The 19,049-nt window shown below is 36.1% G+C and overlaps 1 protein-coding gene across 1 annotated transcript; it reads right to left on the bottom strand.

Annotated features, from left to right (window-relative positions):
• Positions 1-962: 962 nt before the first annotated feature.
• Positions 963-16,389, bottom strand: LOC126825319 (soluble guanylate cyclase 88E). Its single transcript, XM_056101989.1, has 8 exons — positions 15,813-16,389; positions 9,417-9,621; positions 8,510-8,943; positions 4,136-4,285; positions 3,528-3,697; positions 2,327-2,456; positions 1,727-1,873; positions 963-1,007 (listed from the first exon to the last, which is right to left on the bottom strand). The coding sequence occupies exons 2-8, from the start codon at positions 9,616-9,618 to the stop codon at positions 963-965; spliced, it is 1,278 nt and encodes a 425-aa protein (XP_055957964.1). The 5' UTR covers positions 9,619-9,621; positions 15,813-16,389.
• Positions 16,390-19,049: the final 2,660 nt, after the last annotated feature.

Raw genomic sequence — 19,049 nt, 5'->3', positions numbered from 1 at the left:
AAGATTACATCACCTATTCTAGCTTTAAGATTACATTACCTATTCTAGCTTTAAGATTACATCACCTATTCTAGCTTTAAGATTACATTACCTATTCTAGATTTAAGATTACATTACCTATTCTAGCTTTAAGATTATTTCCTGATAGCGGATCTTTCAATGTTCGGGCCTTTTCTAGAAATTCTAGCGCCAATCTAGCCACTCTTTGCGCATGATCAGGTTGTCGATCTGGTACACCACCCGCCACCATGTAAACAGCGTCACCAAGCGTCTCTACCTTAAATATAAACACATTCAATAGTGGAACTATATTTATTCATGTATACAGCGTCACCAATTGTCTCTACCTTAAATATAAACACATTCAATATTGGAACTATATTTATGAGTTTGTTACATTACATAAGACTGAAGAGCGTTTCAGACCCAAGTTGGTGAATCATGACCACCGACTGTTTCCAGCTTTGCCGTTGTTGTACCTCTTCTCCGGTTGCAATTATGGGTTCGGACTGTTGGTAGGGCTAGCATCATATGGTGAAGGTTGGTCGGTCAATCACCGGATATAATAGTGTCCCCAATACGAGAGATCGAACACCAAATATTCAGGGTCGGATCAAACAGGGGATAGAATTGAAATCTGTAACGTCTATAGCTCTGTACAATACCTTGAATAGTTTATATATATATATATATATATATATGTGTACAATACCTTGAATAATTTATATCTATCTACAATATCATCGAAGAATATAAAAACATTGTTGATACATTCTACAATCTGTAGGGCGGAAGCTCGAGCACACATCTCCGTAAACCCGACTAAATAACAAAACATCACAGATACACTGTCAAACGACTGAAATATAAAACATTACAGATACACTGTCAAACGACTGAAATATAAAATATCACAGATACACTGTCAAACAACTGAATAACAAAACAACACAGATACACTGTCAAACAACTGAATAACAAAACATCACAGATACACTGTCAAACGACTGAAATATAAAATATCACAGATACACTGTCAAACAACTGAATAACAAAACATCACAGATACACTGTCAAACAACTGAATAACAAAACATTGAGGTGAATAACATTATAGAACTTTCAGTTTATGGGAGGTATAAGCAATAAGAAATCAGCAGGAACTCGGTTAACAATAATTTCTAAATCCGCCAAATGTATTATATTTTTAGTGTGAAAGAAAATGTTGTTTAGGTTTTTATTTCATTATTTGAAACACATGACAACTACGAAACAAAGTGACGGAATTTCATGCGCACGGAACGGACGCGAACCGGAAATTCCAGCATCGTAAAATGGGCATTTGATTGATTATGTACATTTAGTTAATGTGTGTTTCTGTTTTATAGATGTTTTCACCATTATTTTTATACCATGTGACATTGTAATGGTGCACATCCGTTACACGCCATAACCAGTCGATATATTTATCACGTGATAGGAATAAATGTCGCCAATCAATCACAAATTTCAGGTCTTAAAATCTTTAGAGGCTGCATTCAACGTTAATACTATTCCTATAAAACTAGTATTATGTTGCACATGTCTACCGGAAATTGTCTTTTATTGAAGTTCGCCTGTTTTAGTATCATATTGCGCCCGAGGGGTAACAATTGCGTGGCACGTGTTGACAGTATGTTAAGATTAGAGCAAGGCTATAAGATCACGTGTTTAGAGATGTATTTACCTCACAAGTGTTGATAGGATCTTCACCATTTTTTAATCGTATAGCAATACTTCTTGGCATCATAGAATAAAGTAATGTATCACCCTTACGTCGCCATTGATCTAGTTTCTGTAGATTCTCGGCAATTTGACGACTGGCTTCCACTTGCTGTAATATGAAATAACATGTAATTGTTTAATACACTGCACCATGGAGTCAGAAATAACATGTGGTTTGGCTGGGCTAATGAAGACAGGCATACACCATACAGTGTACTATAAGAGAAATTGTACCCGGACAGCGGGGTCTACGACCTACTCTTATATCGAATTCCTGCTGCCAGGGGTTCTTTTTCATAAACCCGGTACATGTCAATCTGAATACGAGTTCTGCGTTTTTTGCACCAACCGAAGGACTAAACGATATCCTTCTCAGATCTGTCTGTACTTTCTCAGCCAACATTGGAAACGACCTCGAGAGCTCCGATCAGAGTCAAAATCACGAGATCTCCTGGATCGATCTGATATTTTTATCACCATGTGATTAACCCATATCAATAAATTTAAAGGTCACTGACAATAGTAATCTCTCTATCTCTGTGTCAGGATGTTAATACCCTACCTGATCAACACGATGTTCGAGTTGTGAAGCATTATGCCAGCCACATAAAACCATTTCTTGACTATTATCATACATATTCAGATCATTCATAAATAAACCAGTTTTCTGCATATCTTCTAAATCAGTTATTCTGACAAATATAAATATCTTATTACACAGGATGCTCTAGAGAGTTGATTATGGGTTTGACATGTGAATAAATGTCTAATTAATGATTTATATAATATTTGAGACTAAACGGGAGATCTACTAATTACCATGAAGATGGATTAATTAAATTGTAGAAGTGGTATTTACATGTTTATATTGTCCCAGTATATAGTCTAACAGAATCATCGTCCAGTAATAAACCGTTAGTAGAAACATCGTTCAGTAATAAAACGTTATTATATTCTATAGAATTCTAGCCTGTGTATTTGAACTAAAATTATTAAATTACTTATTGAAACTATCTTTAGGTAATACGCCACTTAACTCTAAATTGACTAACGTTAAGTTTGACATATTGACACGTGGTTTAATATTTTAACCATCTAGACTTGTCTTATTAACATCCCATATAAATAAATACATGTAGTGTGGTGATCTGCTTTCTGTCTGCATTACCCCGGGTGGAGCGGAAACCCAGGATGTTAAACCCTATTTCATTCTGCTGTGTTAGGTTGGTCCACCTGGTATTAATCTGTATATTTTAACACATAACTCAAATCGTTGATGGTATTCACCAGCTAACAATTAACTCAAATCGTTGATGGTATTCACCAGTTAAAGATTTGTAGTAGTCACCAAATTTCGATTCTCAGGTTTTTTTTTAGAAACCAGTTAACAACGTTTACATCTCAAGAGAGTGACGCTGGCCTCAGGGTGACAGTTACTTGAAATAGAAGTCGATTCTTAGATTCGCCTGACATGTAGTTTGATACGTTATTAACTTCATGCCTCCTATATAGGCAGGAGTAATTAGGGTTTTGGATCCCACACATGACAGAGTTAATTCGGTTTTTCAAAACACAAGTTTGTCTCTGGTATGATGTACAATTCATTTGATTTTTTATTTTATAGACAAAAAATAATTTGACATACCATTTCAAAAATCGTCTGATTTCTGTTTAGGTAAATAAAATATCGCCAAGTTTGTCGTTTAATGTATTTGTTAAATACACCATGCAATTGCGTACAAAGAAATGTCATAAGAACTTACAATGGCGTACAGAGAAATGCAACCATTTTCCAATCTGGAAGATATTTTAGTTGTCCTTTCAGTAGTAGTTTTTTGTAATGTGTACATTTTTTGGAAGCACTTAATTTGGAAGAACCATCAATATATCTACAAGCTTCTAATTCAAATATAACAGTTTGAAAACTCAGAATCTGAAATTGATAAAAAGACAATAAAAACATTATAAAATCTGTGTTGATCTGTGACCATATTCGGAGTGAAACAATCGAGGCTAAATGAGAAATCTCTTTAATATTAGTGTAAAATTTACTATAATAATAATGACGTGTAGACACGTACGCCCCCCCCCCCCTCGGATCAATTCACATGATTTGATATATTTATTGTTTATTGCTACCTTTGTCTGTGTAGCTTGTCCTGTCCACAGGTTTGTCGTGTCCACATGTTTGTCTTGTCCGCATGTTTGTCTTGTCTGCAGGTGTGGTTGTCCACAGGTTTGTCTTATCGATTTAGCCTGTTGTGTGGTTTCTCCTGTACTTACTATTAGTCAACCGGTGTGACGTCATCATGGCTGCCAGACCACGGTCGGTTGTTAGGGACGGGCCTCACTTTGTATTACTAATACTTACGATATCCCACGTGAACTCCACGAGAGGTCTCCGTAGATTGAATTTATCTGTGATTTTAGTGTCCTTGACCTCTCCCATCATAGTGGCTAAACTTTCACCAACATGGCGGATTGTCATTGTGTTGTCAAACACAATACAAAATGGAAACAACTGAAAATGAAAAAGTACAAAACAATCCTTTTATTATTCTGGGATGTTGATCAGTTTTAAAAATGTGAAATATGAACAATATTCACAAAATCTCATTCAAACCACATCCAGAAACTCGGTTGCCTTAACAACTCAAGCTAAAACATTGAGCGAATACTCTTCGAAACGTCGCCAAAATAAACCAGTAGCTGTTTGCCATAAGTATGTGGTACTAATTGCCACTTAAAGAATGTCATTTATACAGTTTCCCTGGAAATTGACAAAAGGCACGTAACCGTGTTAAATATTAAATGTGAGATTTAGGAGAACAATTATACTGATAGAGTAGCGACAACCCTCGGACTGTATAATTTATCGCAGACTGAAGATATTACGGCCCTGGACCAAAAGGTTTACTAACTGTAAGTTAATAATTCATCCGTATCAAACTCTTTGCATCATATCACATTATGAAACTAAAGATAATATACGTTTATGGACAGGGTGTGTTTAAATTCGAGATAGCAATTTAAAACTGTAGGTCCACAACATTCGAGTGTCATGACAGCATGTACAACAAAATTAACAGCGATAGTTTCAAATTCACTATATGTATATAAATGTCCATGTGTGCTATATTACAAGAGACGCGGTGGGTCTGTCCCACCTTGTCAGTATTGCATGAAATAGAATCGGGCAAGAGACAATGTCTAGTTCTCCAGATGGGACGGAAAACCTAGATTCGTGTACCCGTTGGCGAGCATGTAACAAAAACCCTGACATTTGGAATTTGAAATAAAAGTAGGTCGTAGCGCCGCTTTTCAGACATATTTCCCTCATAGCAGACAACAAGGCCTGTGTTCGTCTTGTGTAGTAAAGTAGGACGTTAAACCCAATTTCTCTTCTGCTATACAACTTTCTTATTTATTTTTGTTCATTTTCCATGACAACCCAAAAAAAACTCTGCTTTGGTCCAAGTAATATATGTACGTTATACAAAGGTATCAGCCAACTTAAATCATGTGATCAGAAGGGCAGATTAACTCTATCTGAGGAGTATGAGTCGTGGTTATCGTGTCAGCCACCTGTGTTCAGAAGAGCAGATTAACCCTATCTGAGGAGTATGAGTCGTGGTTATCGTGTCAGACACCTGTGTTCAGAAGAGCAGATTAACTCTATCTGAGGAGTATGATTAAACAAAGATTATAAAACAAATCAATAATTTTAATTAATGACTCAATAATGGCACAAGTGTCTCAATCGGCATTCTGTCTAGCCTCTTTAAAACTCGGCTCATAAAAACACGCCAATCGATTTTCAGTGATTTTGTCTGAGATATCAATTATGTGGAAGCAGACGTTAAACACCAAGAACTACTACTACTACTTTTCAGTGATTACAATGAAACCGTGTCGTATCTTAACCTCCTGTCTCAATCGGCATGCTCATAAAAACCTCCTGATTTTAGAATTATCTAATTCTAGATAGAAGTCAAGATCTAGTACAGTTCTCGTCATTTTCCTTTTACCGCGGATGCAGAGGCGGATTATCGATAAACCTTTCATGTGGGACATCTATTTCATCATTTCCGTTTGGATTGATTAATGCCCCTGCAGCTTTATATATGTGATTAAATTATTTGAATTTTAACACATTCTGTGTATTTACAAGTGTAATTATTTTTTCCCAGACAGGCTGGAATCGATATTACATTCGTAACACCGACGTAAATTTCCTATTTAATCTGAACAGTGTGTACTTTAGACGTTGGATACGAAGTCGAAATATTACCCAGCGATCGACGTTTGATTGTTTAAATAAACGAAGTCAAATCCCATCGCCTGTACTTCAGACTTATTGGAAATGTAAATAATTGAATTTAATAGCCTTTGATAGGAGTGGAGTACAATGGTTTGGGTTTAACGATCTATCGAATCTTTACACAGATTAGCACGAGGTTAAAACGGTATATTTCACCGTGATGCGCGAACCTAAACTAAAGCCGCGGTGGACCCGGATTTTCCGGTGATGTTCCCCTTGTTAGTGGTGCAGGACAGAGGGTCATAGGTCAACATATAGTCGTTCAGATGGGACGAAAAACGGAGATCCAGTGTACGTAAAACAGAGAAGAAAGACACAGCAGGTTATATTGAGACTAAGATATGGTACACATTTATTTCAATATTTGGATTGCTCATTCCGGTCTTTAGCATTAGGAGGGAGCCGAGGAACCTGGAAAAAAGTAAGAGGTTTGACAGGTGATCATATCCCCCATCAGGGATCACAACCACAAAAACAAAAACAAGTGAAAGTCAGTAACAAAGTAACAAGAGGTTAAAAACCATTTCTTTCAGTTCTATGAACAAAAACAAGTGAAAGACAGTAAGAAAGTAACAAGAGGTTAAAAACCTTGTCTATAAATGACGTATTACTTTGTCTATCAGTGATATAAAGCACGTGTTGTATTACTAGTATAATGACCAGTGTTTATCCCTGGTGTATCTCATATAACCAGTAGTTTATAACTTACACCGTCCAGCTAACACGAGACAAGATATAATTAACCCACCCTTACAATATAATCCGGCTAATAGATTCATTGCTCTATATCCACGCTTTATAGTGCAAACCAGACTACTTAGGTCAAACACGGATCCATAATTTTTGTACTCGGGGAGTAATCAGGAAAAGGCACACCAAACTACGTTGTCAAATTGATCCTGTACGAGCAACGTTTGTCTGGTTGTTATTACGAGCATACATACTTGTCATGGTCATTATATTTCATTGTGTTTTTAAATTAACTTGAAAACAAAATATTGCTTGGTAATAAACTCTATATTGCGCAAATTAAAGACCAATATATTACGTTTCGACGGAGTAATTTTCAAAATAAACATTGCTGGGTTAATAAAGTCTATATCTGGGATCTGCTCATACTGAAGATCAAATGGACATGACGAACTAACAAATGTCGATGGACTATTTTTAAAGTCTACAACGTCCCGTTTGTTGTCATGGTAAATATCATGCATGATACACAACTGTAATATCTCAATCCTACACAACCTCGTAGTGATAAAGAATTACATCACTATGCAATATCCAACAAGTTTAATTGTTTTAACTTTGTAACTTTATCAAATAAATTCGGATTAGGATACGACCATATATTATAATAATTGCTATAGCAACTCATCTTGAATAACGTTTCGACTGGACTGATCCAGCAACACTTGAATGGTTTAGGACATCCACCCACATCGCTCTACGTTTCTTAGTTGTATTCACGGGGTTCAACGTCCGATTCCACCGGAGTAAACCCACGAAGTCGAGAAGGCGTCCCCGTCTCAGGGATGAAAACCACGACCGCCAGCTAGAGGAGACCGAACGGCTTGAGCTCGAACCGCAACACCCAGACCACCTGATCATCCTGATCATCTCAACTCCCAACTAGGTTAAGACACTAAACCAGACAACCCAACTTATCTTGGGTCCGCCCCTTCTACATAAATATCATAATGTTCTGTGACGGGAAATCAATAAACCCGACATTTCTGATTCTCTTTGAAGATCAAGTGACATAGAACAATGAAAACATGGTAATAAAAACAATCTCGATGGACATGATAAATATACAGGCCAATATTGGATCTAGTTTTAAACCATTTAGCTTCTACAAATTGGTTCAGTCTGCGAACATAAACTTTTAAATATAGACAGATGTCCACTACACAAAACAAATTTAATCAAAGGAAAAACTTTTATTTTTTTAAAACGCAAATCAGTTAGGTCTTGTCATTTTAAAGCTATCAACATAATACCAAAGACATCAGATGGGGTTTTATGTCCTACTTTTCTGTGACAACCGGGATAAAGAAGGCATCAGATGGGGTTTTACGTCCTACTTTTCTGTGACAACCGGGATAAAGAAGGCATCAGATTGGGTTTTACGTCCTACTTTTCGGTCCCAACCGGGATATAGAAGTCATCAAACCCTATTTTATTCACTTCAAATACAGACAAATGACAGCAACCATCTAGGCTTATTTCAAATACAGCCAAATGATAGCTTGCATCTAGACCTATTTCAAATACAGCCGAATGATAGCAAGCATCTAGACCTAATTCAAATACAGCCGAATGACAGTAAGCATCTAGGCATATTTCAAATACAGCCGAATGACCGCAAACATCGAGGCCATACATATTTGGGCCGTGTATATTGCTGATGATTTGACTTACCTTAAAAAATGTAGCACCACTAATAGTTCTAAACTCTTCGCTTATTGCTGCCTTCTTTTCGTTTTCCGGTTTAAATCCCTTGTTATGAAAGTTTAACCGGAAGGTGGTATGATAGCGGCCATTTTGTTCTAGCTGTTCCAGTATTCGGACCTCCACGTCGACATTATAAAACTGTTTTGCACATTGGCGTAATTGTCCAATGACGTAAGAACTAAATCCGTGACGTATAGACCTATAAACTAAAACACAACCATATGCGTCCTCGGTCTCCACGATGAATGACGGACTTTTCAATCTGGGGTAACTGAAGCGTATAGTCTCGTGGAGGTTGTCTATTCCGTTGAGGAAATCCCGATAATGGCGACCAGCCACGCGTAATATTTTATCATAACCATATCCAGCACAGAAATTGACAAAACAAGTTCCAAAGTAACCTGGAATGAGCAGAAATTCTAAATCAATATTTGGAATATAAAAGTACAATAATATTTTATCAGCTTTGTTAACTACTGAAATGAGAAATAATATAGGGTCATGTCCTGGACAGAAATTGATAAAACACATTCCACAAAAAGCTTGAAAAGAACAGAAATCAACAGAAATCAACAGACAATATTCAAAAGTGCCAGACAATGATACAGGATGGAATGCCTGGCAGGTGTCTAGTTGTTCGGAATGGATGAAAACCCGAGATCATGCACGTAAGAGAAATGTCGCTGTCCTGGCAAAATAAAATTTGGTTTTATGACACTTTAGCATCAACCGAGCTATATTCCGCCAAAGTTGCCCTGGCAAAGTAAGACGTTACTTCAATTCTGGTGTCGGCCGTTATTTGGGAAGAATTAGTCGTTTGGATGGGACAAAAAAACCGAGGTTCCTTGTACACATTGGTGTTATTTTAACTTACCCAGGAATCCATCCATAGTTCTGTCCTTGAGGATGTTGCTACAACTAGATGCTAGATTTAACATAATCTGATCTTTATAGACATTATGTGTGGTGAACACCATATTCTTTAAACCAGCATCTTCTAATATCTTCAACCATTCTTCTTCACCATAATCTTCTTTAATATAGTGCTGGATACTCTCAAACAATAACCCGTACATCGTCTGAAATAAACAACAACAACCTGTACATAGTCTGAAATACACAAAGCCCGTACGTAGTATGAAATACACAGCAACCTGTACATAGTCTGAAATAAACAATAACAACCTGAACATAGTCAGAAATACACAACCCGTACATAGTATGAAATACACAACAACAACCCTTCCGTGACCTGAAATATAAATTATAATAACCAAACAAAGATTTATAAATGTATAGAGTCATGACACGGGTGTTATATTAAATCTCTACAGTAAATTACAAATTACAAAGGATAAAAATTGATCCTAAACAATGAATACGGCAGAGAAAGCCCGGTTTATTGTTAGACTATCATATTACTACCTAGGGAGAAAACGGTTCCGCCTCAGCAGTCCACTAAAACGACTAAGCCACACTTTCCTTTTTAGCACCGCATGCGTTACCCTGACAATTTATTTTACATCAAGGCCAGGATTGGGATGTTCAGTACGAATACCAGTAACTTATATGCCCAGTTGTATAGGGAACAGGCATGCCATATTTGTGCAGTTGTATAGGGAACAGGCATGCCATATTTCATGTCAATTATTGGTCATATGGGTTGTTTTCTGAAGAGCATCTCTTCTAACAAGAACAAAGCGAACAAGATGAGTAGAACTTGGAGGAATCGTCCTGGTCCGACAAGGGGCAAGAACTACCACTTCAATACAGAGCTTGAATTAATGTTCCTGGTCCGAAAGTAGGCAACACAACTACCACTACATTACAACGCTACACGAACCATGGGACATATTATATAATACATATAGCACTGTTTAAACGGAATGATCCAATAGATGGATAATCAAATCTGTTCACTGCCATGGCGAAAGTAACCTTTCAATAGTTACCCGTCCCAACTTCCATTTTAAAACCAGGTATACTACTACTAATAATTAATTCCACATAAAGCTAGACGACACCCATTCCATCGTGACACTTCTTAATTTCTACACGACCCAGTTTACACCTGAAAATCTCAGAATTAAAAAGAATTCACAAACTTCTAATAATTAGTCCTGAAAATCTCGTAAATTAACACGATCATTTCACAAATTCGTAATGATTAATTCCGTATAAAATCAGAGAAAAAAGATCATTTCACAAACAACTAATAATTAATTCACTATAAACATTATTTACATCAGCTATATACCTGAAATTATACGAATATAAAACGTTTCACAACCTAATAATAATTAATTCCCTCTTAACATGCTGGACGGCTTATTCTCTAATCTCCGTCCTACTATGGTCTAATATAAAAAGGAGCTGCTATATACCTTATCCTCTAATCTCCGTCCTACTATGGTCTAATATAAAAAGGAGCTGCTATATACCTTATCCTCTAATCTCCGTCCTACTATGGTCTAATATAAAAAGGAGCTGCTATATACCTTATCCTCTAATCTCCGTCCTACTATCGTCTAATATAAAAAGGAGCTGCTATATACCTTATTCTCTAATCGCCGTTCTAATATCGTCTAATATAAAAAGGAACTGGTGTACGATTCCTGATATAATGAGATCACATAATAATCGTGTACTATCAGACGAACGAGATAAAAGACGGATGTCTTGGGATTGACTAGAAACCAAGAGACACGGAACTCTACTATAGCTGACACACACAAGACATGGCAGCCTAATGAACAAAGATTGTTTTAATATTTATCATAAAACTGTTTTTGTCTGTTTATTATTGGCACCAAGAAATATATATATATTATACGTTACCATGGTTTTTGATGACTTGCTGTCAGCTATCTTCGCCGTTTATAATGAGATCACAGTGGATCAGAAGAAAGGCCTGTAGTGACACGGTTATTCTTCACTCTGATCAAAGATAGGCCTATTACACGACACGTCTCACAGGTAAGTCTAATACCTTCTATATAAGGTATATCTAACAGTTTCTAGGTGTATCCAGGTAAACATTGATTTATATATACATTGATTTATATATAAACCTTAAAACATAATCTATAACAGAATCATAATAACATTGATATACGTCATAGTTAGACAACTTTTACCATAGCCATTAGTGTTATAACGCAGATCGACGTAAACAAGACCTCAGCTTTAGTAAACAAACCCGTATCTTTAGTCTACGTAAACAAGATCTTATCTTTAGTCCATGTAAACAAACCCCTATCTTTAGTCTATGTAAACAAGACTCTATCTTTAGTCCATGTAAACACGACCTTATCTTTAGTCTATGTAAACAAACCCCTATCTTTAGTCTACGTAAACAAGACCCTATCTTTAGTCCATGTAAACAAACCCCTATCTTTAGTCCATGTAAACAAACCCCTATCTTTAGTCTACGTAAAAAAGATCCTATCTTTAGTATATGTAAACAAGACCCTATCTTTAGTCTATGTAAACAAACCCCTATCTTTAGTCTACGTAAACAAGACCTTATCTTTAGTCTATGTAAACAAGACCTTATCTTTAGTCTATGTAAACAAACCCCTATCTTTAGTCTACGTAAACAATCCCCTATCTATTGACTAAGATTGGATGAATTGAAAATTTGTGCTAAAAATCACAATATCAATATTCAGAATGTTCTTTAACTTGACGCTGCCGTGGTGAAATCCTACGTTAAACATTTAAACCAGAATCAATCTGAATACATTATCCATCTTCATTATTCCCATAGGTGTAGAAAAGTAGGACGTTAAACCCCATTTCATTTCTGAATAAATTGAAACATCCATAAAACAATTCTGTGCATCCGTAACTAAATCGTAACCAGGTTGTGAAAATGGAGACAATATTCAAACAATGTCAAGAATTCGCTGATCATGTAAACTATACAAACATCTATGACAATTCAGAGAACATTCATAAAGTTTTACAACTTGGGTGATTGAATCCAATTCATAATACTCGTGTTAAATTGAAAACCTGAGTGATTTACAAAGTTAAACTTTTAAAAAATCCATCGATATAAATGTAGAAGTCTACAAATCCACTTAGTATCTTAATCAAAAAATATGATAATTCGGAATTATTCAAACATTTACACATGTCAATTTCAACAAAATCCAAATTGATATTGAAGCAGGGTTGAGCGCTGTACGCGCAAACAAGTTAAACAGACCCGGGGTACAAGTAGAACGTGTGAACAAGTGTTCAACCGACTCACGAATTGATCAACATCGAATTCTGGATTTTATTTAAATGGTTAGTTGTCATTTCATGTATTTAATCCTTTTAACCGATGTAACGGTTTGTCTCTGAGGTTTCTATTGATCGGAATGCTATTTAATTGATTCTATCATGGAGTCGATGGCTTGGAAAAAACGAGGAGGATACTTGATCCGTTTCTAACTGTGGTCCTATTTACAGCTGTCATTTGCGTGACTTTCCAGATTCATCACATCACCGTCCGTCACGTAGTGTAAAGATTCAAAAATCTAAATAATTTTCTATTAAAGAATCTCGTTTTATCGGTATTTAAAAACCACCATCTTATCCCATTTAATTAAAATGTTAAAACATCCTATTGTATTGGGTTAATTAACATGTTAAAACATCATATTGTATTGAGTAAATTAACAGTAATGACGGTCTCCACATCCATTAGATGTTTTAACACGAAGACAATAATCTGATGATCAATATTATTATAATGTGATAGTTCAGTGGTTATAACTTGATGATCAATATTATTATAATGTAATAGTTCGGTGGTAAAAACTTGATGATTAATATTATTATATGACCATTAGAAGAGATGACGTGGCACTGGACTGCCGACTAGAATATCCCGGTCTACTGGCCCAGCAATATAAATGTGCTCTTGTTGGGATAGTCCGACAAACCGCGGTCAAGCTGTGTGTATACTGAACTGTCTCCTATATCGGTCTTCAGTTATCAAGGATGTGCCTACTGACCTGGCAATATAAGTGTGTATTGTTGTTTGGATGGGTCGAAAATATCGGTTAACTCGTGTTCTTACCCATGTGCACGTCAAATGCTAATTGCCTACCTAACTATAAAATCCGATTGTTCTCTTTCAAGAGAGACACCAACGGGCGACAGTGTGTCTAGTTGTGGGGATCGGACAAAAACGACTGTCGATCGGTGTATAGACTAGCGTACACGTAAACTAAACATATGACCTCTGACCCTAAACTAGGCGGAAACCCAGCTTCCTGCAATTTCACACACAGTTATAGTAAAGGAGGAAGATATCACATTGTGTATGTTGGGTTGTGTAGAGGCACCCCAATACCCTACATTCTTCACACAGAGTACTATCTACCTGGAGAATAAATCTCTGACCTAAATGGCCATAGAGAACTATTTACCTGGAGAATAAATCTCTGACCTAAATGGCCATAGAGAACTATCTACCTGGAGAATAAAACTCTGGAGATAAATCTTTGAATTTGTAATAAAGTTCCACTCTGTCACACACACAAAGACTAAATAAACCTTTACAATTACATTAACTAGAAACAGAGTACTAAGAATACTTATAGTGTTTTCTAGTAAAATGTCGGTTAAGTAGTTAAGTGTTTGTTCTACAGTCAATTATACAACTACTGAACGTCAGCTACATCACACGGTTGTCACAGTCAAAACACATCGTAATGATGTCATTTCACCGTATATCCGATAATCTCAAAGATGTATCGCGCTTCTCGGAGGCTTCAAGATGACGGTATCTTGTAATCGTATCGGTTGCGGGAGAATGGCGGTATCTTGTAATCGTATCACGCTTCTCGGTTGCGTGAAGATGGCGGTATCTTGTAATCGTATCACGCTTCTCGGTTGCGTGAAGATGGCGGTATCTTGTAATCGTATCACGCTTCTCGGTTGCGGGAAGATGGTGGTATCTTGTAAACCACAACTTTGTTTGTTTATTAAAAATGCATTATTTAAGATTTAAATAAAGAGCCGAGGGTTATTGGTATAATATTTCAGACCTAGATTATGAAAAATGACAAAATACTTTGAAAAATACTGTCACATTACTTTATTCTTAGCCACGAAATCTGTGTTTAAAGTTGAGTCTCGAGTTTCATTATTACGATAATAAGTCTCGATTATCAAGTTTTAAATTATATTATTAATTTTTAAATTATATTATCGATCGTGTTTCGATCAATTAAAATCAGATTTAGCTCTTACATAATTCATCTTTATTTTGTAAATCAATCTCTGATAATTCTACCTACGTCACTTACCCTGGTCATGTTAACCAAGGCATGATGACCCAATTCTAGTGTAATATGGAATATGATGCCATCATTATTTCATGTAATTGAGCAGAAAGAGGAATATTTAGATTAGGTTCTAAATCACAAATCGAGTGAAACACGTCCGATTTCACTGATTACATTTGGTTTGTATTGAATTCAATATTTATTGTCACTCTCACCAATAAACCCTGCCACAACACCAAATTTACCGTACAGTAGATTATCAAGAAAAAGGAATTATAATTTCCTGTTGATTGTAGATCTATTGTCCAGTAATCCATACAATTTAGCCAGGGCGGCTACACTCTACATCTTAACCTCTAATAGAATTTGTCTACATTAGAGGCCATCGTCTATCACTGTCTGGATCTCTCGACATTCGGGGTCGCTGTCTAGATTTTTAACTAGATTACTGTCTAGGTAACTGTCGGGACCACTGTTAGACTTTCTTTTTGTATCTCTATCTATGTCACTGCCTCTGTCACAGTCACGGTCTATGTCACTGTGTATATCAATGTCTATGTCACTGTGTATATCAATTTCTATGTCACTGTGTATATCAATGTCTATGTCACTGTGTATATCAATGTCTATGCCACAGTCCACGTAACTGTCTAACGTCCACTCGACACAATCTAGGTCATTTAGGGGGAATCAAAACCACGCCAGTTGACTCAATGACAGACTTATGATACAGCGCGCACTCGCTACCCCTCCTCCCCCACTGTTATTGAAGACGTGTATACGGAATACTACTCTTATATGGAATTCCAACATGCCAATGTGTACACGGTACCCCGGTTGTTCGTCCTATATTGTTCCATGTCACCCCCTCCGTCCTTCATCACTGACAGGGGTGGGGGGACCACTTCGCGTTGCCCACAAAAAGAACACGTAGATGAGTATCATTTGGTCCAGAAATTTAAAAATAACATAATTCAACTTACCTAATTAAATGTTGTTTATAACACGCCTTAATTACTTCTATAAAATTAACCAGCCTTCAATCAACTTCATAGGCTAGTACTTGTATCTATTTATAATGTTACACAACTTGTTTAAAACATTAGTTAAACATTTATAATATTTTACATAGTTGACTATAAACACTTTATATATCTTTAATAACACCCTCATACCACTTCTAACTTATAATATTTTACATAGTTGACAGGTTTCACTATAAACACTTTATATATCTTCAATAACACCCTCATACCACTTCCAACTTATAATATTTTAAAACGTTTTACACGCTTTCAAATCCACTGTAAAACTTTAAATCTGTAATAACACCCTTGTACCACTTCTTATATTTTAAATAGTTTCCCAATACGTTACATCCTAATAACATCCTGATACCACTTCTCGTATATATGGGCAGTACACGTCACTAATACCACCCTCATACCACTTGTCGTATATATGGGAAGTACACATCACTAACCTAATGTTGATATACCTTTTAATATACAGACAAGCTGCTGTCTCAATTATCTTCCTGCTGTATACAAGTCTTGTATCGTTCTATAGAAAAACCCGTTCACCGTCTAATCTTTAATAACAAAAAATACATTCTCTTATCTTACTACACAAAAAAACACCCACAGCTTCACAAGACGCCTCTATCATAAAATCTTTCAGTAAAATAATTTATTAGCAAGTTTAACCTGGAGTAAAATATTTGTTTGAAGTTTTAACCTTATCGAGTAATCTACTTACAGAAAATGTTCAGACTGAAAGATGGAGTATTTAAAGATATTATTGAGAGGTCTTGTTAAACCTTATCATTTCTACACACACGTACAACGAATAGAAAGCATTAACTGTTTTCCTTAGAGAGAAGTAAGGTATTGTTTAATAGGCGTACACGTATCATCATTATGTAATAAGAATAGGTTTCTTTGATACCATATTAAATTGTAAAATGACGCGTGATGTTTTAAGGGATTTTACTCTAAATAAATCTCTGTCAGAAACTTTATATCAACTGGAATTATTTCTATATTTTCCCGCCCCACCCCTTTCAGAAATCCTACAGGCGCCACTAGCATGACGTCTGCTGTTGTGGGAGTATCTCGCACACTCTTTCGTATTTCAATCAAAATAATTCCCTACTCACACCCTTTTGTATCAATTTAAATCAATTCAGTAGTCCTGTATGTGCAACATCTGGGTGGTATGAGTAGATTTGGTTGATATGGGTAGACTTGGGTAATATGGGTAGTATTGTGTGACATGGGTAGACTTAGGTAATATGGGTAGATTTGGGTGGTATGGGTCTAGGTTACGTTTTGTGTTTCAACTGTCGACACAAATACAGTTATATCTCAGCAATCGCTTTATCTGCAGGTTCGATTGCGGCTCCACGGGATTTCCTCGTGCCACTGGTGCAAGATACGTCCTCGGTATCCCCAGGGTTAGGGTTGGGGTTTTACTCCACTAACTCGTGTTGCACTACTATAACCAGGGGGTCATGAGTTCGATGCCGGTGTTGATCGGAATGGTGCAAGACGGAGGAACAGTGTCTATTTGTCCGGATGGTATGAAACACCACCATCCGGACAAAATTCCCCTCATAGAACATTGCATGATATATGTACGCATAGAACACTGCATGATATATGTACTCATAGAACACTGCATGATATATGTACTCACTGTCGAAATTAAACACGTGTTTGTAAATTTAACAAGAGAGTTTGATTGATAATTTATATCTAACTCAATGTTAAAACTTTGTTTATGAGAATTAATTCGATTATCAAGTTCATCAAGTGTATATTAAACAAAACACTTCCTAAAATACTGGATATACAAAATGAAATACAACGGTGTTAATGAAAACTAACATACGCCATACAGTTTGCTATGGAGGACATTTTGTCCCGATAACGGCGCTATGCTCAACTCTCATTTCAAATTCCAACTTTTAAAGGTTATTCTGCGTGCACGCCAAAGTGTGTACAGGGGACATCAAATTTCCGTCTCTTCCTAACGACTAGACAGTTGATATAACATCACTATTTTTTTCGCTCATAAGGAAATTATTGTGCATTTGGTGTCATTTATTTTGAGTCAAATGGCTGTTTTTCGATTCCTGCTCTTATGTAACAAGGAGTAGGGTCACCTGTCCAACCTCGTGGGTTTTCTCCCAGTCCTCCGGAATACCCCCCCCCCACCAGTTAAACCACCCATGGGCAAGCGAATTATTAAAATAAAATTGAACAAAGTGTTAGTCCCGAAATGTCGTAGTTTGTGTTGCGTGAACGTTAAATCGCGTCCCTCTCTCTCTCTTTAAAGATAGACTTGGACTCCAGTATCATTTGTCAAGTATTAGCCGACTGTTAATATCAACTTTCATTAATTATATCTGGGTGTGGTAATCAAATTGTTTCAGACAAGTGGTTTTATATTAGAACATCATTCAGTGTATATATAGGGGGTCTATTATATCACCATGGTATCAGTATTATATATATATTACACAATAAATAATTAATACAATAGAATTCATCATATCGACGTGTAGATTACTTTATATAAAAACACAGACAGTTAATGAGCTTTAACCACAACATAATTAACTGGCCTAGTTTAAATCTCTTCCAGATAGTCTCGATCATACAATTAGTTGGTCTTGTTTACATCTCTTACAAATAGTCTCGATCATACAATAGATGAATGAAATGGGGTTTAACGTCCCACTTGTCTGTACCAACTAGGATACTGAAGACGGGGTTACGCTGTGAAAGCCACGTTTTGACAAAATCTATGTCGATATATCTAATCGTTAACAGTCACTAATAATAGAAACCACCTAACATACATATATCTAATCGTTAACAGTCACTAATAATAGAAATCACTTTACATACACATTTCATATCATTTCTCTCACCTTTAGTAACAAGATTTGGATAATATACTCTGACCATGTGTTATATAATATACTCTGACCATGTGTTATATAATATACTCTGATCATGTGTTATATAATATACTCTGACCATGTGTTATACAATATACTCTGATCATGTGTTATACAATATACCCTGACCATGTGTTATACAATATACTCTGACCATGTGTTATATAATATACTCTGACCACGTGTTACACAATATACACTGACCATGTGTTATACAATATACCGTGACCATGTGTTATATAATATACTCTGA

Source organism: Patella vulgata, chromosome 6, assembly GCF_932274485.2.
Source record: "Patella vulgata chromosome 6, xgPatVulg1.2, whole genome shotgun sequence".
In the NCBI taxonomy this organism is placed as follows: Eukaryota; Metazoa; Mollusca; class Gastropoda; family Patellidae; genus Patella; species Patella vulgata.
The sequence above is the reverse complement of the archived record's forward strand: the minus strand, read 5'-3'. Positions and strand labels throughout refer to the sequence as shown.